This window comes from Myotis yumanensis, unplaced genomic scaffold, assembly GCF_028538775.1.
Source record: "Myotis yumanensis isolate MYYU_CA2020_CCGP unplaced genomic scaffold, mMyoYum1.0.hap1 SCAF_16, whole genome shotgun sequence".
Classification (NCBI taxonomy): domain Eukaryota; kingdom Metazoa; phylum Chordata; class Mammalia; order Chiroptera; family Vespertilionidae; genus Myotis; species Myotis yumanensis.
In genome coordinates this window covers 21,261,390-21,288,384 of record NW_027223767.1, presented here as the reverse complement: position 1 = coordinate 21,288,384, position 26,995 = coordinate 21,261,390, and the positions used below count along the sequence as shown (strand labels likewise).

General features: G+C 56.0%; 1 protein-coding gene across 1 annotated transcript in view; it reads left to right on the top strand.

Moving 5' to 3' along the window:
- FOXN1 (forkhead box N1) overlaps positions 1 to 25,839 on the top strand; it is a 28,105-nt gene extending 2,266 nt beyond the window's left edge. The window contains exons 2-9 of the mRNA XM_070393397.1: positions 11,374 to 11,525; positions 11,926 to 12,384; positions 14,731 to 14,841; positions 16,850 to 16,980; positions 18,026 to 18,122; positions 21,708 to 21,915; positions 22,092 to 22,583; positions 24,364 to 25,839. Of these exons, the coding sequence (XP_070249498.1) occupies positions 11,403 to 11,525; positions 11,926 to 12,384; positions 14,731 to 14,841; positions 16,850 to 16,980; positions 18,026 to 18,122; positions 21,708 to 21,915; positions 22,092 to 22,583; positions 24,364 to 24,674 (1,932 nt within the window). The 5' untranslated portion in view covers positions 11,374 to 11,402 and the 3' untranslated portion in view covers positions 24,675 to 25,839. The remainder of the gene's footprint in view (positions 1 to 11,373; positions 11,526 to 11,925; positions 12,385 to 14,730; positions 14,842 to 16,849; positions 16,981 to 18,025; positions 18,123 to 21,707; positions 21,916 to 22,091; positions 22,584 to 24,363) is intronic.
- The last annotated feature ends 1,156 nt before the right edge of the window (positions 25,840 to 26,995 follow it).

Here is a 26,995-nt window from a genome sequence, read left to right as displayed (position 1 = left end):
GTACGAGAAGGGACAGAAAGGAGGCCCCACGCCCACCGCCCCTCTATGAGTCTCTCCATCTCCGTACTCGAATGAGGAGGGGGCTGTGGGGAGCCACTTTTGCCTGCCTCCCTTTCAGGGGACAGAGGTCCCGCAGGCAGGCCCTGCCCTCTTTCCTTCCCAATCACAGTCCTCCATCCCTCCTCCAAAGACGCACGTCAGTCTCTCCTGCTGCAGAAGCCAATCGCGGCTGGTTGAACTCCCCCGCAGGCTTCAGCAGATGTTTCAATCTTTTAAACTGACTTGGCTGGACTAAGTGACCACAGGAGGTGGTTTCCTGAGTGGAGAAGCAGCCATTGATCTGGGATGGGTGTGGCCGGGCTGGCAACCTGCCCAGGAGCAGGGCAATGACACGATGACCTCCAGGAGAGTGCATCTCGGAAGCATCAATCAAAGGTCCCTGAATAATTTTGGTCTTTCCAATGGACCCTTTCCCGCCTTTTGTCCCTTCCTCCATCCCTCTGCTCACCCCCAACCTCAACCCCCACCCCATCCCTCACCCCTCCACGCTAGCCCTATCTCCTTTCACAGCCCAACCCTATCCCCATTCCCATCTTCAACCCCAACCCAGCTCTCTTCCTATCCAACTCCTCATCCTCAATTTTACCTCCATCTTTTTTATTTTTAATTTGTTAATCCTCACTGTTTTTTCCATTGATTTTAGAGAGAATGGAAGGGGGAGAGAGAGAGAGAGAGAAACATCGATGTGAGAGAGAACCACATCAATTGGTTGCCTCCTGCATGTGCCCCAACCAGGGCCAGGAACCTGCAACCCAGGTACGTGCCCTTGACCAGAATCAAACCTGAGACCCTTTGGTTCTCGGGCCAACACTTTAACTACTGAGTCACGCCAGCCAGGGCTTACCCCCATCTTCACAACCCCATCCTTCTCTTCTCTTTCCTCCTCACCTCCTCAGCCCTACCTCCATCTTCATCCCTTCAGTCTGCAGGCCGACGCTCCATCCACTGAGCCAAACCGGTTTCGGCCCCATCTTCATCCCTAATACCGTTTCCCCACCTCACACCATCCCCACCTCCCAGGATGGATCTTTCCATACATCAGCGCCCCCCTCAACAAGTCCTGGTCTGTCCTCCGAGTTCTCCCAGTGTTCAGGAAAAGCCTAGGGCCATGCTGCTAGGACAAAACGGATGCGATAGAATCATCCCTGGAGAAGCCCTCGGCTTCCTGATCCTATCTGGACCTTACAGGCTGGATGCTGGCCAAACAGTAAAAATGAACTCATTCCCACCCAAACAAGTTGAGGTCTGATGTCCAGATGGATCTCTCTACACTGTAGGTGGGTGCCAGGTACAGGGGGAAGCAGAGAGACATGCACAGAGGGTCCCCAAAGGAGGCAGTGGCAACCTTTCCTGGGAGGCTGGGAGTGTAACCAATCCAATTAGGCATGGCCAGTCCCAAGGCAGGGAGATGGGCAGAAGCTAAAGCAAGGAGGCCTGCAGGGTTGTTTAGGAATGCCTGCCATCGTGAGCAACCCCGGGTCTCTACCCTGCCTGTAGCTCTTGCTTAGTCAGCTCAGATTAATGGGGCCAGGGAGAGAATGAGCTGAATTGTGATCTTTTAGGGAACTTGACTAGAGAACCATCTGTGAGTCACAGAGAAAAGGGATCCCATGCTCTCACGACTACTCTGGAAGCTCCAGGGTGTGGGCACCTCTCAAGATCCCCAAGGATGCAACAGAGAACCCCCTGGGAGGTCTGACCTAACCCTCTACCTCTTGCTCATAGGAGGGTGCATGGTCAGTCGGCTTCCAACCCCTGATTCTCCATCCTGAAACTACTGCTTCTGACAAACTACAGCTATCCTGGGCACCAACACACACACACACACACACACACACACACACACAGAATGGGGTGTGTCTCTGGAACCAGATTGCCGGGAGACAGTTGAAGATCCCACCTACACTTGTAAATTCCACAGCCATGTCCCAGACTATACCAGCTCATCAGTCTTGGAAGGCATCGGATACGCACAAGGACACACACACACACACACACACACACACACACACACTACTGTAATCAGAAAACCCAATTATCAGACTCTGTATTTAGCAGTCCCCCCACAACAGAGCCAGAGTGACCACAGAAATGTTCCCTGTCAGAGGTGTGCCCAGCCCCTTCTTGGAGGAGAGGGGAGCCCATGTGGAGTCTTACAGAGCATGTGGCTTTGGAGAGGAGGCTCGGCTTCTGTGGGCCTTCCCATGAGCATGTCCAATCTGGCAGGGCTGGGGAGGGTTTTGGAGCAAAAGTTCTTTGGGATGACAACGCCAAGAGGATCTGAGATTGTTCGAGAGAGAAAGGAGGGGGCTGGAGCCCAGGAGCTGGGTCGGTTCAGAGAAACCCCACATCCTGCCACTTTCCATCCTTCTCCTCAGATGGGCAAGAAAATGATTAGGTGCTCAGAGCTGGCTTCACCCAGCCCAGGTGCCTGGAGGAAGGGCCCGCGGGCAGGCACCTGCATGGCAGAGAACAGTGCCTTCCGTGGTGGGGCCTCAGTTTCAAATAGAGAGGGGCTTGGGTGGGAGGGACTCCCAGTGCTCTTCTCACTCCAAAGTTTGATGAGTCCAAGCAGTTAACATAAAGCTTGCCTCGTGTGTGTGTGTGTGTGTGTGTGTGTGTGTGTGTGAGAGAGAGCTCTGGGTGCTGTGGGGGGGGGGGGGGGGGAGGCGGGGCTCTGCCGGTATGTGTTTGTCTTACACTAGATCTGTATTATTAGTAGTGGTGGTGGAATTAATATCCCTAAAAATAGATTGGTAATAATGAGCATTCCTTCTGATAATGATATGTCTAAGCGTGAGAGGCCTGTAACCAAAGAAATAGCAGAATCCTGTGCCATCTTATGCCCCCACTAAGATGGGCATGCAGCTGGATATAAGCATTCTTGACCACCCCCAAGGGGAGCACCCTGGGAAGGGCAAATGGTTGAAGGAGAAAGATCTTAGCCACCATTCCTCCCCTGAAGTGCCACAAGCCTGGGACCCCAATAAAGGAGGCAGGAGCAGCGGACAAGATGGTGTCTGTTTTTCTGCTTCTCATTCAGTCCCCAAGATGTAGGGCAATGATGAGGATCCCATTTTATAAAGGAGGAAATGAGGTTCATTCCTGTGACTGGGCCACACTGATGGCAGGGCTGGAAGAGGATGCTTGTGGGATCCTTGGTGAGGACTCCTTGTCAGGGCCATCCGGGTGGAGGGGAGCCTTCTGAGATGATAAATATCAGATTAGGAGGGTATGAGGTGAAACAAAGGTTCTGTCATCCCTATTGGTCTTCCAGTTCAAATGCTCAGCTGCCAATCACCACCACAGCCAATCAATTCTGCAGCCAGTGGCCAATGCAGCCCACAGGAGGCTGGGGGTGGGACTACCAGGCTCAGCCTTGAGTGACTTCATATGGAGGAGGGACTTCTGGACCACAGATGGGCAGAGCTAATGGGTACTCAGAGTTAAGGAGCTTCCTCCCATTCCCTATCCCATTCTGTCACCCCTCTTCAGCCAATGAGGCTGGAGGAAGCTTGTTTTCAAGAAGGATGAAGGCAATATTTCATAATCTATGAAAAATCCTCCTGTTCCTTCAGTCACTCCCTACATTACCATCTATTCTTTGGTCCTTTTCACAGTAGGACAGACTGAGGATTAGAAAGAACTTCCTTCCCTGGAAATCAGTGTCTAAGGCCTCAGACCACTGCGTTACTCCTGGGAAGATTAAGCAAGCAAGAAGTCCCCACCCCCAGCAGCCCAGCAATCCAGTCGGGCCCCCAATGGCTCTAGGTCACCTTGGCTACCCACAAGTTCCTTGCCAGGCCTGTTCTCGCTGTCAGACACAGTCGTGCCTTTAGAAATCCCTGGGGAAGGTGGGAGGTTAGTGGCATCTTCTCCCTAAGTTGCCCATGTAAGGGTTTCATGTTTCTTTAATTTTGCCTCCCCCTCCACCTGCTAACCTTGGAGGGCAAGCTGACCGTACTTCTGGGAGCAAGATCTGAAGGTGGGCTCACAGCTGCAGAGCCTGGGCTCCAGAGTCGGCAGGAGGGAGGAAGAGGCAGACCGTGAAGGATACCCAAGAGCAAAAGATCCTTTGGGGACTGGGGGTGTTTAGGTGGGAGGTGTCTGGAAAGGGGCATCTAAGGAGTAGGGGGAACCCAGGAGAGTCAATCTCTCAGACTAGGTGGTCATAGCAGAGGAGAGAAGGGGTCCTGGTAGATATGTCTTAAAAGGGGATGAATGGGAGCTTCCCCCTCCCCGCCTTGAAACCAAGCATTCTCTCCTTCCCATCAACCAATAAGCATCCACAGGCAGGTCAAGGGTTCCCATCAGTCTGTCTATTTATCCAAGCACACTAGCTGCTATTTGTCCACCCATCTGCTTGTCTATTGATCCATGTGTCCACCTTTCCATCCAGTCATTTGTCTACCCATCAATCTGTCCATCCATTGATCTGTCACTTCCATCCATCCATCCTTCCATTCACCCACCAATCCATCCATCAGCCATCCACCCATCCATCAGCCATCCATCCAGAGAGACCAGGTCCCAGTTGGTCTCCCCAGAGCTGCTGGGAAGGGCCTGTGGCCCCATGGCATTTATGGGGCATGTGACCTGCCTGCCAGGCCTGGGGAAGCAGCCCCGCCCCAGCCCTCAGGCAGGGGGCTGGTCCAGGCATGTGGGAGTATTTATACCTCCATGGAGGCTCCTGGGGTGTTGCTGGCCTGATGACTCCCTGAAGCCGTGATGGTGGCCATGGCCCAGAGCCCACTGTGAGTGCTTGGATTCAGCTCCACTGGGACCAGGGCTGGGTGGCAGGGGCTGGGGACCGGCTGGAGAGATGGAAAGGTGCCCAGAGGTGGTCAGGGGTGGTAGAAAGGAAGGGGTGCTAGGCAAAGGAGAGCAGGAAACTGTTGGAGTCAGGCATCCGCAGCAGGGGGAGGAGGGGTGAGTCTGTTGCCATGTACTAGCCTCTGGAGGGTCCCTTGGTGAATGGCAGGAAGGACAGAGCAAGAGGACTAAGATTATAAGGGAGATTAAGGTTAAATATCTGGAAGAACTTCCAAGTCAGCCCCGGGCACGGAAGGTGGCTCAGGTGTGCTTTCGGGATGGGCATACTGAGTGATGCTCCGGGACCAGCCTACTTCCAGAGGCAGGGCGGGGAAGGACTGGAATGGCTTTGGGAGAGCCCTGATTTGGGGTGGAGGTGGGGGGTTAGGGGGTAATAACTCAGCTACCAGTGTCAGGGGCTCAGATTTGAGGAAAGCATCACTTGGAGGACAGAGTTGCTCATCATCCTTTGTTCTTCTCCACCCCCCTTCTGTCTGTCTGTCTGTAGCGCTTCTCAAAGGCAGGGACAGCTTCCTGAAACCCAGGCAGAGTCAAGAGCCAGAGGGGCCAGAATTTTGGCCTCAGAAACCCCAATCTGGGTGAGAGGAGAGGAGAGGAGCCAGAAATCCCCTCCTCCTTGGCACTCTCAGATTCTGAGTATCCTGGGGTGCCCAAGCCTCAGGAGAGAGCCCCCAGGCCCTTCCCTGCCACCCCCAAGTAGGTAATTACGAAGCTGCTCCAGGGAACCCCTCCCAGCAGCTAGGCGGGCGGAGCCCCGGGTGGGGCCACAGGCAGCACTGGGCACGGGCCCCACCCCTCGTAAAACATGCTGCCGCAGCCGGCAACAGAAACCATTAAGGCGGAACCGCACTGTCTCCACCTCACTCATAAAGGGCGGGTAGGAGGCACCCGGGTAGGATGCAGCCCAGGTGGGAGGGAGTGTGAAGAGCCCAGTGAGGGCCGTCAGTGTCCCCTGTGACTCAGCTGCCCACAGGGGACTCAAGGACAGACCCTCCCAAGGAAGCCTCCAACCTTGCCCCCCACCTGCCACTCTGGCTTCCAGATGTGAGCCAGGAAGCTGAGGTGTTCCCAGGTGGGGCCGTGTGGTGTAGTGGTTAAGCACACCGGCTTTGAAGCCTGTGTCTGAGTCCTGGGGAGCATAATTTACTAGCTGAGTGAACGTGGACAAGTCTGGTGAGCCTCTCTGAGCCTCAGTTTCCTCATCTATAAAATGAGGGTGGTAATACAGCACCTCCCTTCTGGGGTGTAATAACTTACCCAGCCGTCCCTGGTCCCCTTGAGGATTTCCTCTGGGAGGCCCCCCTGAAGGCAGAGCAGGGAGAGGCCCAGCTGACAGTTCTGTGGACCACAGACACATTCACCGGACCAGCTGCAGCATCTTGAGATGCAAGTAATCCCAGTGCCTCATTTTACTGACAAGAGAACAGAGTATAGAAAGGGGAAGTAACTTGTCCAGAGTCATACAACCAGCAAACGCGGTGCCCCCTGGCCCTCAACCCAAATGGCCCCTTTTGTCTGAGTCCTGACACGCTAGCGAAATGGTCTGAGAGATGGAAAAATGTGCTGGGTGCAGGCCTGGCTGTTTGTGAGACGGGCACAGAGCAGGCATTCAATAAGGTTCATTGTTGAGCCTGATTTATGCATTCTGGGAAATTTCTTACCTGTCATGTTCCCTACTCAAGTTAGAGGGCCATTTCTTTCTTCCCTCTGACTCCAGGGAAGATCAAGTCTGCTTCTTTCACCTCCACCCCTGCCCTCCCACTCCCCAAGGATCATGAAGGAAGTTCAGAACGAGGAGGGTAGACAGAATGCCCAGATACTGAAATGGTCTTCAGCTAAGGTTTGCCAGGGTTGTATCCCTGGAGCGTGTGTGTGTTTGGGGATGTGGTTGGGGCTCTCAAGGCCTGAGAATGAATAGATGTGGTTTTCAGGTTTAGCTCTGTGGTCCTGGGCTTGTCACTTCTCTCTGGGCCTCGGTTTTCTCCCCTGAAAAATGGGGAGGGGAAAAAAAGGGGCTCTGATTTATAATTTATAGTATTTACTAATTTCTGTGGGAAAATACTTCCACCGCAGCCAATTTGGGCTGATCTCACTGAACGTGGAGTTGGGAAGAGATGGACACAATTGGCTCTCCCAAGCCCATCGCTGCTGGCTGCAGCACACCACTGCCTGCTCCCCTCTGGGGCAAAGGGCAGACGAAATGAGATGCTAGATACAAAAGTGCTTTGTAAACTACAGAGGGCTTTATGGATGTGGAGTGGTGATGAGGATCAACCGTAGAGTGGAAGGGACCCCAGGGCATATTGAGAGCCCTGGCCTAGCTCCCACCCAGGAAGGGGGAGCTTGTGGATTGTGGGTTGTGGGTGCCCACACTAAATGGCAGGACGATGAATGCCATCTGGGGTAGCTCCCGGGATCTGAGAAAGGCGGAGAGCTGACTGGGCCTCCTGCATTGGTTTGCTGCTGTTTGCACACACACACATCCTATTGTGCTTCCTGAAACTGAAGCAGGTGGGATAAAGGAATTCGTCAGGAAAGGATTCCTTCTGAATGCAGATGCCATCAGAGAGGCCTCCTGAGAGATCCAAAGCAACAGTCACTCCCTCCTTCTTACTCTAATCCCTGGGAGTTGTTGTGTTTTTTAATATATTTTTTGTTGATGTCAGAGAGGAAGGGAGAGGGAGATAGAAACATCAATGCTGAGAGAAAATCACTGCTTGGCTGCCTCCTACACGCCCCACACTGGGGATGGAGCCCGCAACCCCGGGCATGTGCCCTGACCTGGAATCGAACCATGACCTCCTGGTTCATAGGTCAATACTCAATCACTGAGCCAAGCCAGCTAGGCTAATCCCTGGGAGTTCCTACAGCCATCCCACCTTAGGGGAATGGCTAAAACGATCTCTGAGGTCAGAGAATAAGAGGAAGGAAGTTTAGCCTCTGCAAATAGGGTAGGAGGATGTCAGGGAGATGGAGGTGGACAGCAGGAAGAGGAATTTCCTCTGCTCTGCCTGCTCCCATAACTAGAGTTCATGCTTTGAATTAACCCTCTCCCACTGTTAATTATTAATAATAGCTATCATTTATTGAGCACATACTATGCATTAAGCTCTTTACAAGCAATATTTCATCTAATCCTCCAGAGAGATACGTATTATTAGCCCTATTTTACAAATGAGGAAACTGAGGCCCAGGGAAGGAAGTTAGGCAACTTGTCCACCCAAAGCCCCACAGTTCCTGGGATCCAAATCCAATCCTGATTCTAGGGCTTCTGAACTACTTCATCCAACTTCAGGAGTTTCACCAACTACTCCAGGTTGTGGTCAGGAGCCAAGGCAGCCTCATCCCTCTCAGTGAGCCCTTCCCTCCCTGGACAGGAGCCCCCCTAGACACCCATCAGAGCCCCTCAGCCCCACCCCGGAGGCAGGAGGGTCCTTTGGACTGCCGCTGGTGAAGGACCCCTCTTTCCAGGACTATGTGATCTTACCCAAGTCACTTGACCAATTCCCTGGTCCTTCCTTCCTCATTTGTGAAACAGAGCTTTGGCTGAGGCAACCAAAGGGGTCCCGTGGTCATCAAGTCAGGGGTCATTATCGATAAAACCTTCCCAGAGGAAACCCTGCACGGAGGACCATTCAGGGACTTCTACATCCTCAATGCAAGTCAAGGGACAAACCTCTCAATTCCGCGTGGCCTCCCCGGCTCTAATCCTGTGCCTGGGGGCTTGGAAGGTGTGTGTGTGGTGGGGAGTGGGGTAGAGTTGACCAAGCCAGGGTATAAAAGTCATGGCTGAACTGAAGCCTTCAGGTAAGGCCTCTGACATGCAGGAATGCAGCCGGGGCTACAGACAATGTCCTGGGACGTAGGGACTAAAGCAAGGATGGGGTGAGGCAGATGCTGCAGGGGTCCTTCTGGGAAGGCCAGACCCTCAGGAGGCGGTGCTGCCCAACCTGGGGCTCAGAGAGGCCTCAGAGGAGCAGAGATGGGGTCTGAGCCCCCTTATGGCCAAGCCGAGTGCAGGCCAGGCAGACAGGAAGGACTCACAAGGGCAGCGGCCACCGGTCATGAGGCCATAAGCCAAACTCCCCAGGCCTGTCAGGCCTGAAGCAGCGAGACCATCAGGGAAAAGAGTCTGTGGTCAGAGCCCACGGCCACAGTTGGCCAATGAGGCCAGATGTATGACATGCGTCCTTAAGCGTTTTCTATGTGTGGGCACCTTATACCCATCATCTCACCTAATCTTCCCGACAACCCTTTGAGGTGGGTGCACAATCCCCATTGACCAGAGGAGCAAAGAAAGAGAGAGAGAATTACAGTTTGTTCAAAGTCACCCAGCCAGGAGGTGACACCACTGGGATTCAAACTCGAGTCAGCTGAAATCCTAAACCCTTGCTCTCAACCACATTTTATTCTGCCTCCAGAGGGGACCAACCACCGCTCCCTGCAGGGGGAAGGGCCCCCACCCGGCCTTGTCTCTGGAGGAGCTGGAGAACACCTTGGGAAAGCAACTCTGGGCCAGGGCCAGGAGTGACAGGCAGGCCCCCGCTGTCCAGGAGCTGTCCAGGGAGCGGGGGCCAGACCAGGCGGTCATGCGGAGCCAGAGATGGGCTGCCCTGCCCCTTGGGCCCCATGCCTGCTCCACCTCGGTGTCCAGTTACGGCCAGCTCGGCGCTTCCCCGGTCACGCCACATTTAGCATTGCCGAGTGAGCGGGCGCCTGGACATGGAGAAGGGGCGGTGGAGACTCTTGAAGGGGCGGGAGAGCCTCCCACCAGGCCCCCACCTGGACCCCAGCGACCAGCACTCTCCACCACGGATCCCTTGAGGAACGTTGGGCAAATGCTTTCCCTTCCTCATCCCTGTTAACCTCCTATCAAACAAAGGAGATAATGTAGCAAAGAGGTGCTAACCCCAGGCTGGGCACCATGGAGTCAGCAAGGCCATTCCTCCTTCCCAGAGCCCCTGGGAACGCAGGGCTTGGGAGATGCAGTTATCCTGTTCTGGGTAAGAGGGATAAGTACCAACCTCATGCTTTTCTTGTTCCTGCCCCACCCCAGCTCGCCCCACTCTGACCCCCACCAAATGAAGAAACTGTAAGACAGACTCCAGAGTCAGACAGATCTGGGTTTGAATCCTGGCTCTGTCAAGGATTAGCTATGTGACTTGGGCCAGTCACATAACCCCTCCGGGCCTCAGTTTCCTGTCTGAAAGGTGGGATTAATAATGTACTTTCCTCACAGCTGTTCTGACAAACCAATGAGAAAATTCTCCACATCATGTGCACAGTGGCCAGCCCAGAGCAGGCATCAGTAAATGGTAGCCTTTATCAGAGACCCCTTAGGTCAGGAGGAGTAAATTCAAGAGAAACTGCTCTTTGCTGATGGTGGAGAAGGAAGGCAGAGAACTGAGAGATAACGATAGTAAGAGCCACACTAAAAAGCCACAGAATAATGAGAGCTGGCATTTATTGAGCACTTACTATGTGCCAGGCACTGTGCTAACTACTGCGCGTGCACAATTTCCGTTGATACGGCATGCCCACGAGGGAGGCCCTCGCTCTCTCCCTGGTTTGATGATGATAATGCTGAGGCTCAGAGAGCTTCGCTGGCACTGCTAGCAAGGAAAGGCCAAGGCTGGCTTTGAGCTGAGTCCTCAACCACACAGCTATGCTGGGGACAGAGTTCTCTTACAATTCTAGAAGGTCTGAGCAGAAGGAGCCCTCAGATACCATGTAGTCTAAGTCCCTAGTGTTTCAAACAGTGAAACAACAGCTCAGAAAGGGCAGTGGCCAGAGCAAAATGTGAAGAACACAGGAGGAAACAGCACACGCCAGACATTCCACAGTGGACGAGTGGCATCATCCCCTGTGCCATGCCAGGCTCTCAGGGCCACCAGCAATCAGGTCCCCTCGAGTTGTACCCTGGTCTTGAGAGCCAGGCCAAGGTGCCCGAGGATGGCACCACAGGCCTCTGCTGAGGGCTGGTCACCTGCAGTGGGAGGGTCACTCCCACCTGGGCCTGGCCCACTTCCTTCCTCTCCAGCTCCCCTTCCTCTCAGGACCACCCACTTGCTCAGCCACTGCACAGAGACTACTAGCCACAGTCACCTAGCCCGGGCCTTCATGGTGGCAGGAGCCGGAGGCAGGCTCTCGCTGGGAACCTCTCCTAGTTCACTATTCTGCAGCTGCAGAGTCTAGAGCAGCCAAGCCCTCCCTCCGTGGGGGGCGGGGGAGGCTCCTAACTGGTTCATTTTGCTCTCTTCCCACCAGGCTTCTCTTTCTGTCTGTCTTTCTTGCTCTATCTCTCACATGACCTGCTTACTTCTGTTTCTAATGTTCTCTCAGTTTCTTTGTCTGTCTGTCTGTCGTTCTCATCAAGATGTCAGGCTGGAGTCAGGATCCCAGCCCTGGGATGGGGTGGGAGTGGAGGTGGTGGACTTGGGATTGGTCACCCCCGGACACTGGGCCTCATTCTCATCACAGCCGGCTTTCTTCGAGGCCAGGACTAGGTGATGGTGTCGCTACTCCCGCCGCAGTCTGACGTCACGCTGCCGGGCCCCACCAGACTGGAGGGCGAGCCCCAAGGGGACCTCATGCAGGCCCCGGGCCTCCCAGGCTCACCTGCCCCACAGAGCGTAAGTACCTGGCACCCAGGCCTGGGCTGAGGCCAAGTCCTGAGGGATGCATGGGAAACAGGTGAACAATCACCCCCACCCTCCAGGGACCTCCCTGGGGTCTGTCTTGTCCCTTCCACCAGCAAACAACGACCCAGTGGCCCCAAGACCCAGAGGAATTCAGATAGGCTCATTCCTTCAGGCTGGGGTTTTTCCAGAGCGGGAACATGCATCCATCTACTGGGGCACCCCGGGTTTAAGAGCAGTGTACCCTCATCGTACTGGGGCTTCCAAAGGCAGGCTAGGTCTCCTCCATCATATGGGGGCTCCAAGAGCTCAGCCCCAGACCCCCTTTACCCAAACACAGAGTAGGATCCTGGTCCAGCCTCCACTCACAGGCCTCTCCCCTCTGTCCACGCAGAAGCACGCCGGCTTCAGCTGCTCGTCATTTGTGCCCGATGGCCCTCCGGAGAGGGAACCCTCACTGCCCCCACACAGCCCCAGCATCGCTTCACCAGGCCCTGAGCAAGTCCACTGCGCGGCGGGTCCTGGCCCCAGCCCTTTCCGGCTCTCACCCTCAGACAAGTACCCCGGCTTCAGCTTTGAAGAGGGCCCGGCCAGCAGTCCCGGGCGCTTCCTCAAGGGCGGCCACGTGCCTTTCCACCCGTACAAGCGGCATTTCCAGGAGGACATCTTCCCCGAGGCCCAGACTGCCCTGGCCCTCGATGGACACGCCTTTAAGACCCCGGGGGTGCTGGAGGCCTTTGAAGAGATCCCTGTGGATGTGGGGGAGGCTGAGGCCTTCCTGCCTGGCTTCTCAGCAGAGGCCTGGTGCAATGGGCTCCCCTACTCCAGCCATGAGCACAGCCCCCAGGTCCTGGTAAGTACCAGTGGGCAGTGGGCAGCCCACTTATCCTCTGTACCCGCTCCCAGCAGCCCAGGTGAGTCCTCAGAGATCAAACTCCCCCCCTTCCCTTCCCAGACCTTTCCACTCAGGTTCTGTGTGTACCAAGGAAGCAGCAAGCTCAGAGACTCGGGGCCTCCAGGTCAACTAGGAAGGGCACGCTGGCCTGGCCCGGCGTGGAGGAGACAAGGTGGGGTAGGCAGGTCAGGCTAAGGAAGCGAGCTGGCAGCTTCCCAGTGGCTCCTGAGTCAGGATCCCAGTGTGTGACTTCTCTCTGTTTGTTTAAGTGTCAAGAATCCCCAGCCAGACGTAGATACGCCCATATGCAAATGTGAGAAGAAAAACACATTCCAGAGACCAAGAGAAAGGGTTAAGGGAGGAGCCACCGAATACAATATTCCCCTCTCCGGCATCAGCTTGCAGGGTTGAGAGAGGACTTAAGTCTTCTCAAAGGATACTTCCTGGCCCCATTCTTTGCCCAGAGAGGGACCTGGGTATGTTTGTAGAAATATCTTGAAAGCACTTTGGAAGGTCAACATGCCCTTCACGGCCATATCCTCAAGCGGTGTGACCTTAGGCAAATCGAGTAAGCTCTCTGAGCCTCATTCAAAAAGTGTGCTTAATAGTATCTGCCTCAGAGACTTGTTGCCTTGGGAAGAGAAAGCTAAGAGGAGCTTTGCTCCCTTCTCCCCAGCTTTGGAGTTCCCTGAGGTGGTGCGCACTGGGCGGGCTCAGCCTGGGCTGTGCCTGCTCTAGATGCCCACCAGCCCTCCTCACCTCTTGCTTTCGAATAGGCTCCCATTCCTCCCCCCAGCCACCCCCAACAAAGACCTGTTTCCCAGGCTTGGAAGATAGAGAAAAGGGTTGGGCACCTACTAGGTGTGGCCAAGACAGGACCTTGTTTGGTTCTGGGCCTTTTGATGGCTTCTCCTCAGGCCTGTGGAACATGACAGCAGCTCACAGTGAGGCACCATCATACTCACGCCCAATGCCCACTCAGCGCCTGCCCTTGGTCACTCTGCCAGGCGATTTCTTTCAAGCGCCCCATTTAATCCTCACAACAACCCTCTAAAGAGCTCCCGCTATCTCCATTTTGCAGATGGGTAAACTGAGGCCCCGTAGAGGCCAAGTGACTTGTCCCTTGGCCTGTAAGAAGTGAGGCTGAGACTTGAGCCCACGCCCTTAGCCCCTGCACAGTGGAGAAAAGCTCAGGCCCAGAGCCCCACAGCTCGCTGGCCGACTCTCTAGGTGACCCGGGCACATCAATTCCCCTTCATGGGCTTAGCCCCATCATCTGCCAAATGAGGGGGTTGGACACAATGCTCTTGGCCCTTCCAGGCCTGAGATTCTATGATTGTGGCTATCTATGCATCAGCAACCCCAGGGCACACCCAGAAAGAGCTCTCAGCTGGTTTGACCCTCTGGGCCCACATGCTGGTTCCCGGTTCCCTCATAACCCCAGGAACAGCGGCCCACCTCCTCCAGGCCTTGTTGACCTTCCAACCTTGTTGATCTTCCTGGGCCTAGCTCTGTGCTAGGCCCTGAGGACTCTTTGAGGGGCTCACAATTCATGGGAAGCCGGAGTCTGGCCACCACTACCGGCAGGAGCTACAGGCTCCCTGGGCCAGTTTGAGAGAGTGCCACAGGCTCATGCAGACCAGCAATGGGGCAGACTCCCTAGAGCAGGGCGCAAAGGCTCTGAGTGGGGGATGGTTGGGGAGGACAGAGCAGAGGACTCACTAGCCCCCTCCAGGGAGCCTGCTGGAGCTCCCTTGGGCTTTGCAAAAGAGAAAGTGGCAAGGCCTGAGGGTCTCAGATGGACAGACCTCTCTGGTCACTTCCTGTGCTCCCCTCACCATGGCTCTGCAGTGGGAATTGCGGAGCTGGGGCCTTTTCCGTGATGTCCTCTGCAGACCTGTTCTAAAAGGCTGGGGGCTCTGAACCAGCAAGCAGGCCCTGGGCTCGGCTTGGTGAGAGGGGTCAGGCCCTGCACCCTTGTGCCCTTCCAGGGAGATCTCTGCCCTACCCCAGCCTCAGTGAAACCATTGACAAGTCTCCCCCACTCCTCTGGACAGCCCCGTCTCAGCCTTTCACCTGCAGTGAGGTTGGAGGTACGGAGCACTGCTGCTTCCAGCCCCAGCTCCACCGCTAATTTGCTGAGCACCCTCAGAAAAATCCCCGTCCTTCTCTGTTCTCTGTTCTCCGGGAATAAGTTCTGGGGGAGGCACAGAAGGGGTTGTTTTTGTGGAAGGTTTAAGACACAGACAAGAGGAAGGAAGAAAAATCAGGCCTAGCCCAGTCATCTGCTTTTTCTTCCAACAGGGGTCGGAAGTCAAGGTCAAGCCCCCAGCTCTGGAGACTGGTCCTGGCATGTACTGTTTCCAACCCCCCTTGCAGCACATGTACTGCCCCTCCCAGCCTCCCTTCCACCAGGTGGGTCCGGGGCAAGTGGACTTGCTTCCCCAGAACCTCAGGATCCTCTGTGGGTGTGTGGTGTGGGGGTGTGTATACATCTGGGTGGGCAGTAGGGCCTTAATCCTCAGGCTGGGCCAATGGGGGTGGGGGCAGGGTTCATGGGGAAGGAAGCAATTGCCCTTCTGTGGGATTGGGCAGGGCTTTTCTGAGACCCAGGTAGAACCCGAGAGGTCTCAGAAAAGAGAATTGGGGCTGAGATTGGGGCAGGGACCGGATGTGAACCACAAAAGGAGGGAGGAGGAGAACCAGACAAAGACGAGGCCGAGAGAAAAGGAGTGTGTGGGGTGACACACAAGGCTGAGCAGGGCAGGGAACAATGGACTGCCGCCCGGGTCGGCCACCATCTTCCTATGTGGCCTTGGCCTCAAACTTCCTTTCAGCTCAGACAGGGTGGGACTAGGCATCGGGTTAGGGGACCGTCCCACCTGGAGGCTCCCAGTCCCCATGACCGTCAGCCGTTTTCCCCTTCCCCACCTCACTGCTCAGCTTCAGCTCCTCCTAGATGTACAGGATGCCAAGTAATTGCCCCGCACGGGCATGGGATGGAGGTTTTTAGAAAGAGAAAGAAAGAAAAGAGCCCCAGAGCAGGTAAGCAGCTCCCAGGAGTCGCCGGGCAAGACGGAGCAAGTGGCTGCCCAGCGCCCAGCTCCATCCACCTGCAGCCTGGCACTGAGACAGGCCCTGCCTGTGGAGCAGGTTCTACTCCCAGCCTTTGGCATTGGCCCTGGTCTTGGCGCAGCCAGGGAGGCAGGCACGTGGCGGGGGGAAGTAGCCAGGCTGCTTGGTTTGTGGGAAAAAAGAAAGAGATGGAAGGAAGCAGAGGGGACACATGAGGGGTCATCCCATGAGGGGCCCAGCTGGAATGGCTGGGGGTCATCCCATGAAGCCGCTGGTCTGACCCGGGGGAGAGGGTGTTCCTGAGGCAGCCTGGCCTGTCAGGGAACAACACAGCAGGGCTAAGGGCAGGGGTCCTCAAACTACGGCCCTCGGGCCACATGCAAATACAAATATTGTATTTGTTCCTGTTTTGTTTTTTTACTTCAAAATAAGACATGTGCAGTGTGCATAGGAATTTGTTCATGGTTTTTTTTTAAACTATAGTCCGGCCGTCCAACGGTCTGAGGGACAGTGAACTGGCCCCCTGTTTAAAAAGTTTGAGGACCCCTGGCTAAGGGGCTACCACACCTTAAATGGCCTCACCGTGCCCGCCCTGCTTTGATGCCCTCTGCGTTCCGCACCCCAACCTCCAAGATGGCCGCACCCAGGACTTTATGGAGACTGCAGAGGGGGTGACTCAGGCACTACGTGCCGCTCGGGTGACCTGGAAAAAGCACCTCAGCTTGGAGCAGGTGGGGGAGTCAGAGTCTCCCTTCCCCCTCGCCCCCATAAAACACCAGCCCTGGCACCACAGCCACTCCCTTTGCTGTAAAACCACCTCCTACCCCCACCTGCCCACCACCATGACCGGCCCTTTCAAAGAGCCACTGAAACTCATAAAAGGTGGCAGTGCCCAGCAAACGCCCTTGCTGGACATCCCACTTCCGGCCCCGCTGCCCTAGGAGATGCAAGGGAGGCCTGGAGCGCCTGCCCAGGAGGGTGCGGAAGCCAGGACTACCCATGGCACTTCTAGCGCAGCCAGGCTGCTATCCCATCACCATGGCAACCAGAGTACCCAGAAGGCCTCAGAGAAAAGTGCTGGACCAAGGGAGCTTTGAGGCCTCTGAGATCCTGAATTCTAGAAAGTGGATCTCCTCACAGGCGCTCAGATGTCCACACCCTTGGCCAAGCCCCTCAGGTAACTCTGCCACTGCAGCCCATGACCATGAGTGGTGGAGCCTAGGACCAGGGAGAGAAGAATCTAGTCTCAGCTCGCTCTCTCTGGATGTACATGACTGAGGGAAGGGGAGCCTCCTCTTGGGAAGGATGGTTACCATGGCAACCACTCTGCCTCCTTTGACCTCTGCAGTACTCACCAGGTGGCGGCAGCTACCCTGTACCCTACCTGGGCTCCCCACACTATCCGTACCAGCGGATTGCACCCCAGGCCAGCACTGATGGGCACCAGCCACTCTTCCCCAAACCCATCTACTCCTACAGGTATGTCTCCCAGCACTCCTGGATGGAACAAAGAGGGGTGAGAGGACCCTTGGGGAAACTGAGGCATGGAATCCTCATGGTATAAGGGTAACGGTGTGTGTGTTGGGGCGGGGGGGGGGTGGTTCATAGTTGGATGGGCTTCCAGAGTATGTTGGAGAAGGAATTTTTTTTCATGGGGACAAGGGAATAGACTAGATCACTTTTGACCTCTTGTCTAACCCTGGGAAGCCATGTCTGTGGCTCAACAGCAGATCTGTTGTCCTGCACAGTTCTAGGCACCACATGAGGTCAGGTCATTAGCCAGTGTGAGCTCAGGGGAAGGAAAAGGAATTTAAACAGCAGCCAAGAACACAGAGGAGTTTGCGGGGAGGTAGGATGATATGCAGAGAGGAGCACATGCAATCCTTGCAGTCCAGCAGAACTGGGTTCAAGTTCAGGCTCTGGAATGTACTAGCTGTGAAACCTCAGGCAAGTTACCTAATCTCTCTGAGCCTTTGTTTATTTGTTTTAAAAATAAAAAGCAGCAATATTTGGGCCTTTAGAAGGATTAAGTGCAAAAATATGCCTGGCACATTGTAGAGGCTCAAAAAACCTTAATTCCCTCCCTTGCTATCTATGCAGCATTTCTGCAGTTGGCTGAGGGTTGACTGGTAATGACAGCTCCCATTTAATGAGTGCTTCTATGTGCTAGGCATCACCCCCTTAATCCTCACAACTCTGAGGTAGCTATTACATTCTTCACTTCAAAGCTGAGGAAACTGAGGTTCAGAGAGGTTAAGGCACTCACCAAAGGTCACACAGCTGGTGAGTGGCTGAGCCCGGACTGCAGCCCAGGTCTCTCAGATTCCACAGGACCCTCATATCTGTAATTTCTGGCTTCAGTAAACACGTTTTCATCCCTCCTCCTTTCAACCTCATAGAGCCTCTCACCCATGAATTCTGCAGCAGGTTCTCTCTCCTCAACTACTCCAGCTGGGGCAGAGGGTTTGGGGGCGACTCCGGGCCTGGTCCGAGGTTAAAACTCCAGGGTTTTCTTTGCCTTCAGCATCCTCATCTTCATGGCCCTTAAGAACAGTAAAACTGGGAGCCTTCCTGTCAGCGAGATCTACAATTTTATGACGGAGCACTTCCCATACTTCAAGGTGAGCCCAAGACCCACTCCCAAGCCCCCATGCCTCGGTGCTGAGCAATCCAGGCCTCTCTGGAACCAGAGGACTCTGCTGGGAGGTGGGAGACGAGTGAGAATGAAATCCAGAAGAGGGTTTGCCCCCCACATGCTTCCCCTGGTCTCCACTTCTGCAGGACAGAGTGGAGAACAGGGAGCTCAAGCCTTGCACACAAGGTGACACAGCAGGCTGGAGTCAGACCTCATGCTGGCAGAAGGTGGACATGTCAGTCCTGTTAGGCCTCAAGGAGCATCTAATTCCCCAAGTGGGGAGAGAGCTGGGGAAGAAAGGAGAGGCTGTCCCCACCCCTGCCCCCAGGATGCCGTAGGGCTGGAGGAATTTGGGTAGGAGCTGGCCAGCCAAGGTGACATGGGTGCTGGGACCGCAGAACCCCATTGCCTTCCAGGGAGAGATTAGGATCTACTCTGTGGGCGGTAGGCTCAGCTGCAGTTCTGCCAAAAAGCGGGGTGTGGGCTTCATGGTCTTTGAGTGTCCCAGGGAACTGGCTGGCTCGCCTCACCTTCCCATGGACAGGATCTCGTTCCCGTCACCCACAGAACGGGCTTCTGGGGCCTCTACCAGACTCCCTCCCTAGAGGCAGGACAGAGGCCCTTCTCTCCACAGGGGCAAACACATCAGAGAGGGTGACCCACCTGTTCAAGGTCACTCAGCAGGTGGGACTAGTTGCTGGTTCAAGCTGTTTGGCTTCACGCAGCACCCATTTCCCTTCTCTGCTTGCCCCCCAGACACCCCGAGCATGGACCCCGTTTCTCCTGAGGTGGGTGCAGGGGAGATCAGAACTTGTAAGGAGTTCCGCACCCTGGTGGATACAATCTTGTCTGCTACCCAGGCAGCAGGCGGGAGCTGAGGCCCCAGTAATCCAGAACTCAGCTCCACCTGCCAGTGGGTGATGCCCAGGCCACGTCTTCCCGATTGTCCTGCCTGGGGATAATTTGAGGCTGATATTCAAACAAGTTTGTACTTGCTGAGCTGCCATCAGATGAGTAGTGGGCATGATGGCCAGAGTGGTCTGGCCAGGAATGGAAAAGTATGGCCATCTACTAGAAGTTCTGGAAGGAAGAAGAGGGGGAAAGAGAGTTGTCTCTGGGATTGGAGGAGCATGAAAGCCAATATCCAGGGCTTCCCCTTTGCCCCAGCAGGTCAGGGAACCAAAGTCTCCTTAACTCTAAAGCCTTTGGAGGTTCCTCTAGGACAGTGGTTCTCAACCTTCTGGCCCTTTAAATACAGTTCCTCATGTTGTGACCCAACCATACAATGATTTTCGTTGCTACTTCATAACTGTAATGTTGCTACTGTTAGGAATCGTAATGTAAATATCTGATATGCAGGATGGTCTTAGGCGACCCCTGTGAAAGGGTCGTTCGACTGCCAAAGGGGTCGCGACCCACAGGTTGAGAACCGCTGCTCTAGGACTTTAAGGGGCCAGGCCAGAGAGAGGAAGTGAGGGCCCTGCCCTCCTCCTCTCAGTCTTTCCTCCCTGCTAACTCCCCACCTGGTCCCCAGCCCCTCCCTGCATCTCATCTTCCTGGCTTAATTATTTTTCCTGGGAGCCGTGTAATCCCTGTTTTATAGAGCTGAAGAGTGAAGAGGTCTAACAGCTTTTTTTTTTTTTTTTTTGGTTCTAGTTGTTGTTCTTAGCAGTTGCATCACTCCCTCACTCCCTCGTTTACATTTGACTTCAGAGAGAAAGCATCTTTGAGGATGGGGCGGGCCCAGATGGCGAAGCCACCCTATGGGGTGACCTGGGCAGGGCCTTTAACTAGGGGACAGAGTTGGAGTCTGGGCTCTGTCACTGCCTCCTTGTGTGATCTAAGGCGAGGCCCTTTCTTCTCTAACCCTCAGTTTCCCAATCTGTAAAATGGTCAGGTTGAACCAGTTGGCACATAGATTCTTTCCCATTCTGACACTTCCCCTCAGACCCACCTACGGAGTTAATCCAAGATCCCCTGGCCCTTCTATCTCTCACTCCCTATTTGAAGGCAAGGACGGAGGGGACCCTGGAGTGGGCAGCACTCATGCCCGAGGTAGCCGAGGTGGGCGTCCTGTCGCCCCATGAGTCAGGGTTGTGGGATTGGGGACATGTCCAGCCACTGGACATAATTGCTAGTGCTGACCATCCTTCTTCCAAACAGGAAGTGGCTGGGGTGGGAGCTGCCCTGGCATCTGAATTCACAGATTTATGGGGCTATAAAAGGGTCCAGTGCCCATAACTCTGCCCATCAGACGACACAGCCTTGACTCTTAGTAGGGACTGTCATGGGAGTTGAAGGTGAATCCCCAGATGACTGATCTGGTGGCTCAAGAATTCTTCCTTGTGACCCCAGGAGCCTTGGGGGGGTCATCTCAACCAGCACCCTGCCCAGGCCAGCTGCCCTTAAGAAAAACTCTGTAGCTCCTGCCAGCAACTTGCCGTGATGCTGGCATCAGAGCCCAGTTCTGCTGGGCGTGATTCAGCCTGGCTGCTCCCTGGGGCAAGTGAGCCGGGGAGGAGGGAGTGGCTGCCCCTCATTAAGCAGAAACTGGGCCCTGAAAGGGGGAGGGGCCCCACTGGCCAGAGCAGAAACTCTATCCACAGTCACCCCTGCTGGGCCCAGGACCCGCACAGAACCTGGAACTGAGCTGGAGGTAGGAGGACTGCGGGTGCCTACCGGCACCCCCGCCACTGCCTCTCACCCAACTGAGTCAGCCTAATGGTTTTTACAACACTCCCTGGGCACAATTACTGCACTGGTGACATGACCAGGCTTCCTAATGGGTGTTTATTCTGTTGGCACGAGCACCACCACCCCGAGGCCTGGCCTCCCCACCAGGGCACGCCCCCTCGGGCACACGCATGTGAACACTCACACCCACGTACACATGCAATCAGATACCCACACACAGCAGAGACTTTCTCACACACGCTCATCTTCAGGGACACATCCTCACACTCGGGAATTTACAGACTCATATCCAGGAGACAAGCTCACACCAGGGAGGCACATTTAGGGACATGTGCGCGCTCATACACACACAGAGCAAAACTCAGATGTGCAACAGTGCACACACCCAAACACCAACCTCACCCAGCTTTCTTCTCTCCCACATTTGCCCCAGCGGGGATGGGGCCGACCCAGGAGAACATTCCAGAGCTTCCCCCTCATTCTCGCTCCTAAGTTGGCACCAGAGGCCTCAGAGCAGTGAGTTCCCTTTCCACAAAGGGCTCCAAGCACAGGCTCCAAGCCCCATGGGGAGTGGTCCGATTCCAGGTGCGGGAGAGGCCTGGGCCTCTGCAGCACCCACCGGCCCTCCCTTTATGAGTCACCTGGGCCATCCTCACGGTCGGCCAGGATCGGGTAAGAGAAAGGCAGATTTTAGGTGAGAATGACTTGTAGTCAAGGTTCCTGCAGCCCTTCCCCCACCACTGAAGGGAACGGAGCCTGGGCTGCCCCAGAGTGGGCGGCAGTTCTGTGCACAGTGGAGTTTTCTGGAGCCCAGACCCGGAGCCAGCTCTGGCTGCCTGATCCCGGCCTCATTTCTGGTCTTGCTCTGCCCCAGCAGACGGCGCCCGACGGATGGAAGAATTCTGTCCGCCATAACCTCTCTCTCAACAAATGCTTCGAGAAGGTGGAGAACAAATCGGGAAGCTCCTCTCGCAAGGGCTGTCTGTGGGCCCTCAATCCAGCCAAGATCGACAAGATGCAGGAGGAGCTGCAGAAGTGGAAGAGGAAAGACCCCATAGCCGTGCGCAAGAGCATGGCCAAGCCAGGTGAGGCAGGCAGGCTGTGAGGGAAGGCCAGGGTTCCCACGAGCAAACAGGGAGAGGGAAACTGAAAAAGGAGACCTGGTGAGTAAGGAGAGGGCCTGCGTGCAGTTCCAGGGCTGGTGGGGGGTTTGTGGGGAAAGGGCGGTCTCATGGTATCCCTCTCTCTTGGGCTTTTTCAGAAGAGCTGGACAGCCTCATTGGAGACAAGAGGGAGAAGCTGGGCACCCCACTCCTGGGCTGCCCACCCCCTGGAATGGCAGGCGCAGGCCCCATCCAGCCCCTGGCACCTCCAGTTGGGCTCTCCCAGCCGCTGCACTCAATCCACCCAGCTCCAGGCCCCATTCCTGGCAAAAACCCCCTGCAGGACCTACTTGGGGGCCACGCGGCCTCCTGCTATGGGCAGACATACTCACACCTCTCACCGGGCCTGGGCCCTCCTGGACCTCCACAGCCATTGTTCCCGCAGCCAGATGGTCACCTTGAGCTGCGGGCCCAGCCAGGCACCCCCCAGGACTCGCCTCTGCCGGCCCACACCCCACCCAGCCACAGCACCAAGCTGCTGGCTGAGCCTTCCCCAGCCAGGACCATGCATGACACCCTGCTGCCAGACGGAGATCTCGGCACGGACCTGGATGCCATCAATCCCTCGCTCACCGACTTTGACTTCCAGGGTGAGCTGCGGGTGGGAAAGGGGAGGTGGGACGAAGCTGGAAGAGGTCCACCTGGCAGGGTGGCCCATCCCCTCCAAGCCTCCAGGCTGCAGCCTGCTAGCTGCCAGGTGTCCAGGCACTGAAGCAGAGAGGCTGGGGCAAAGCAGACAGGGGGTGTCAGGGGGCCAAGAGGAAGGCCCTTGTCCCCCTCCTGGGGCCTCTGAATGTGCTCCCACTAACCCCACCGTCAAACTCCTTTCAGCTCTGGGTAGGCTGGAGGGGCCTGGTGTTTCATTCCATACTTGGCTGTGAGCGACTGATAGTCCTAACGCTCCCAGAACCAGTTGCATCTCATCTTTTAAAAATTTTTTTTGAGTATATATTTTTTTATTTCAGAGAGGAAGGGAGATAGAAACAATGATGAGAGAAAATCATTGATTGGCTGCCTCCTGCACACCTACTGGGGATGGAGCCTGCAACCCGGGCATGTGCCCTGACCAGGAATTGAACCGTGGCCTCCTGGTTCATAGGTCGATGCTCAACCACTGAGCCGCACCACCCAGGCTGAGTTCATCTTTTAATGCAGTAAAAGGAAAGAGATCTTCCCCCCTAGAAGAATGTAAAGCCTCAGAACCAGGCAGGTCCAGGAGAGCTTTGAGGGTAGGAGTCAGGGGGGAGGTTCTATCCATTCCACTCCATCTTGTCTGCTCCGTCTCTGCATGTGACCAGCCCCAGATGTGTCCCTCTGAACTCCAGGGCACCCCAGGCCCTGGTACTGGACAGAGGAGGTTTGGTGGCTTGTGCTAAACCAGGCCTCCGACCCCCTGCCTCCGCTGGGATGGGAATATCCACAAGCAGGTGGAGGCAGCCAGCTCTCCGAGAGCTCCCAGTCTGGTGGGGAGACGGTACAGGCTTTAGGAAGCTAGATCCTCACCCCACCCCCATCCAGAAGTGGGAAGCAGGCTCAACGGCCTCAGAGGAAGCTCTAGTCATGAACATGTACTTGACCCCTACTCTCAGGCAGCACGCTAGTTGCTTCCTTATATGGGCCTGCAGGATAGGAGGGATTATTAAACACATTTCACAGAAGCACAGAGGTTAAGTAACTTGCTCAAGGTCACGTAGCTAGAAAGAGGGAGAGTTGGGATTGGAACCCGGACAACTAAGTTCAGTATTTAGTCCAGCCTCCTGCCACCAGATACCCGGGGCAGTCGCCAGGGCCTGGCCTGCCAGGATGCGGGTCACATGACATAAAGAAGGCTGTGAGGCCGCAGCACTAGTTCTCCTCGGAGTAAGGTGCGCTTCCTGGCTCTGCTCCTGTCCCTTGGGCCCTGCCGTAGAGGAGGCCCAGGGAGGTGAGTCCAGCCGTCTCATCGTCTCATCGTCTCATCGGGTCGAGCGGTGCATTGTTGGAAGATCCGTGGTCTGGGCTGCAGATCCTCCTTCCTTGGAGCCTGGGCAGCAGCCAGGGTGAAGAGTTCCTGGGGCTCCCTCCCCAGGCTAACCCTGGAGCGCACAGTACCTGCACAGTACCCTTCCAATAGGCAGTTCTCAAATCCTCAACCCTCTCCACCTCCCAAAAGAGAGCCACACGGTCATCCGGGCTATGGCTTTCAGACCATATGTGGGAGGAGGAGTCAGAGAGGTTCGGCAACTGCCTGGAGTCACACAGCTAGTGCCAGAGTCTGTTCCCCAGCAAATGTTACCCAAACTGTGCTCTGTTTAGCATGGGAGAGACAGGGTGGGGGCAGACGGGCCCCTTGGGTGCCTCCCAGTGATGCCTGTTCTATCCCCCCACTAGGAAACCTGTGGGAACAGCTGAAGGATGACAGCTTGGCCCTCGACCCCTTGGTACTGGTGACCTCATCCCCGACATCATCTGCAATGCCGCCCCCTCCCCACTGCTTCCCTCCAGGGCCCTGCCTAGGAGAGACAGGCAGTGGGGCGGGTGACTTGGCATCACCAGGCAGCGGGAGCTCGGCAGCCCTGGGTGACCTGCACCTCACCACCCTCTACTCAGCCTTCATGGAGCTGGAGCCCCCGCCCCCCTCGGCCCCCGCTGGCCCCTCTGTGTACCTCAGCCCCAGCTCCAAGCCCATGGCCCTAGCATGAGCCATGCCCAGCAGCAGCTCCAGCCTTGGCCTGGCCTGGAGGTCCCCGCTGGCCGCCCACATCGGGCTCACCTTAAAGGTCAAAGAAGGAAAACTCTCCCCGTCCCCTCTGCCACGAAGCCAACTTGTTTGTTAGCTGACAGCCGGGGGTGGAGACACCACCCAGGATGCTACCCCTCACACATTTCTGCTGCCCGGTGCCAGCTCCTCACTCAGAGCCCCTGAGAACAAGTGTCTGGGCAAAAAAATTCACCTGCTCTCACTCATCCACACTCAAGCCTCCCTGCACCTGTGCCCGTGTGTACACACTGTCCTTCAGACATACACCCACCCCCACGCCTTCTATCCTGAGGAACCGGAACTATATCACAGAGCCTGACTTGCTTTCGGGGGCAGCTGAGAGCTTTGGTGACCTCCATGCAGGCCCAAGACCACCCTGACCACTATCTTGACGCCCACATTCTCTTTGGGCCTGGCCCCCTCCAGGCATGATCTTCCCCGAAGTCGAGGTATTTATTCTCCCATCTTCATTCCAGCAGCCTGTGAGGGAGGAGGAGACACAGAGCCTCACCCCAAGTTGCCCGGGGACTCCCCAGGGGGCTGCTGTTTAGCAGCACCGACTCTGCCCATCCTCAGCACATGCTCTGTCTAGCCCCAGGGTGACACACAGGAGGGACCATGTCCACCCCAGGCCCAAACTGAGCCCAATTCCGACACAAAGTGTTTGGAAAAGCCCCTGCCCCTTGGAAACTTGAAAGTGTCCTCTTCTCCCAGCCCGGGGTGTAGGCAGGGCCCCTCCAAGTCACTGCGGCCTCACTCCTTCTCTATAAGCTCATGTAGTTTAGGCCCCAGCTTACTAATTACTTCCAACCGCCTGAGGCAGCCTGGGCATTCAGGGAAGGGAAGCCTGGCACAGGCTGACGGGGAGCACCCATGTCCCCTCTCGCTGACTGCTTGACAGACCTGGGATGCCCTTGGAGCTGGGGGTGTGGCCCTGTTGCCCACCAGGCCCTACCTGGGAGCCCGACCCCCACCACGTGGGAGCCTCAGCCTACCCTGGGCCTGGGGACGACAAGAACCCACAGAGTTTGGCCTCAGGGGAGGCTCAGGCAGATCCCTCGATGGCCTGCCATTGTCCCTTGCCCTGGAACAATAAAGCAAGTGCCATGTGGTCTCAGCTCCGAGCCTTCCTTTCTGGACCTCTCTCCCTGGGGAGAACGGTCAGGCCGCACTGACTGTAGGTGCCCTGGGCCTGTGACTCCCCCACCCCCACCCCCACCCCCACCCCAACCCCGCCCTCATTCAGGACTGGGAAACATCTGGGAGGACTTTCTGACCAGCCTTCTGACCAGCTGAGAGGATGAGGGGGAATGTGGGCGGAGCGTCTTCCCAGGTGAACTTTCAAAGGGATGCAAAGAAGCAGCTGCCCTGCCTGGAGGGAGAGGATGCCCTCCCCTTGTGCCCCCTCTGAGATCCACCCACTCTCATTTCCTCGCACAAGAAGGGTCACTTCTCTGTCCAGGCTGTGCCTTCCTGCGCCCCATCTTTCCCTGGCTGGGCTCTGGGTTCCACAGGTGACATGATCAGAGCATAGCCGGTGCTATGCACTGCTGGCCCTGGAGGATGGTCCCTGGAGGGTCGGAGGCCTACTCCGTCCCACTTCAGGCTCACCTCCCAGCTGCCACCTGCAGACAGGCTGCTGTCACCAAAGGGCAGCCAGAGAGGCAGCCCCCCCACTCTGCCCGGACAAGGATGGGAAGGTGTAGGAGCCAAAAGCACTCGCATGAGCCTCAGTCTTGCAACAACCACAGGTGAGGCCTCTGCTTAGAAAGCTCTTCCAGGGGCCAGGCCTGGGGGCCGGCCAACATCGCCTGCCTGCCCCAGAGGACAGCTCTGCAGATCTCAAACGGAGACACACCGGTACCTTCCCACAAGAGGCTCTAAGGCTGGGTCCAGGCCTAGAGGGATAGGGTAGGGTGTGAAGTGGGGGAAGCATGGCCAGTCCATACACCCAAAAGGAAGACCCACCCAGCCCTGGCTGTATAGGAGGGGGAGAAGGGTCAATGTCGAGCCCCCAGGTGATGGTACTCCCCAGTTCTGACCAACCCTAGGCCTGGGTCTGAATGCCCAAGCCCCCAAGAACAAGGCAAGTGTTTCATGAGAGAACTTTACTGGGACCTGCTTCCTTGCCTCAGACTCCGAACCCTGGGACCTCAGACAAACGTACTGTACACCTCCAGCCTAGTTAGTGAGCAGAGCACAGCTCCGGAGCTGCTCAGTCAGACCTCTGTCCCATGGGCCCATTCATCACACCTACGAGTG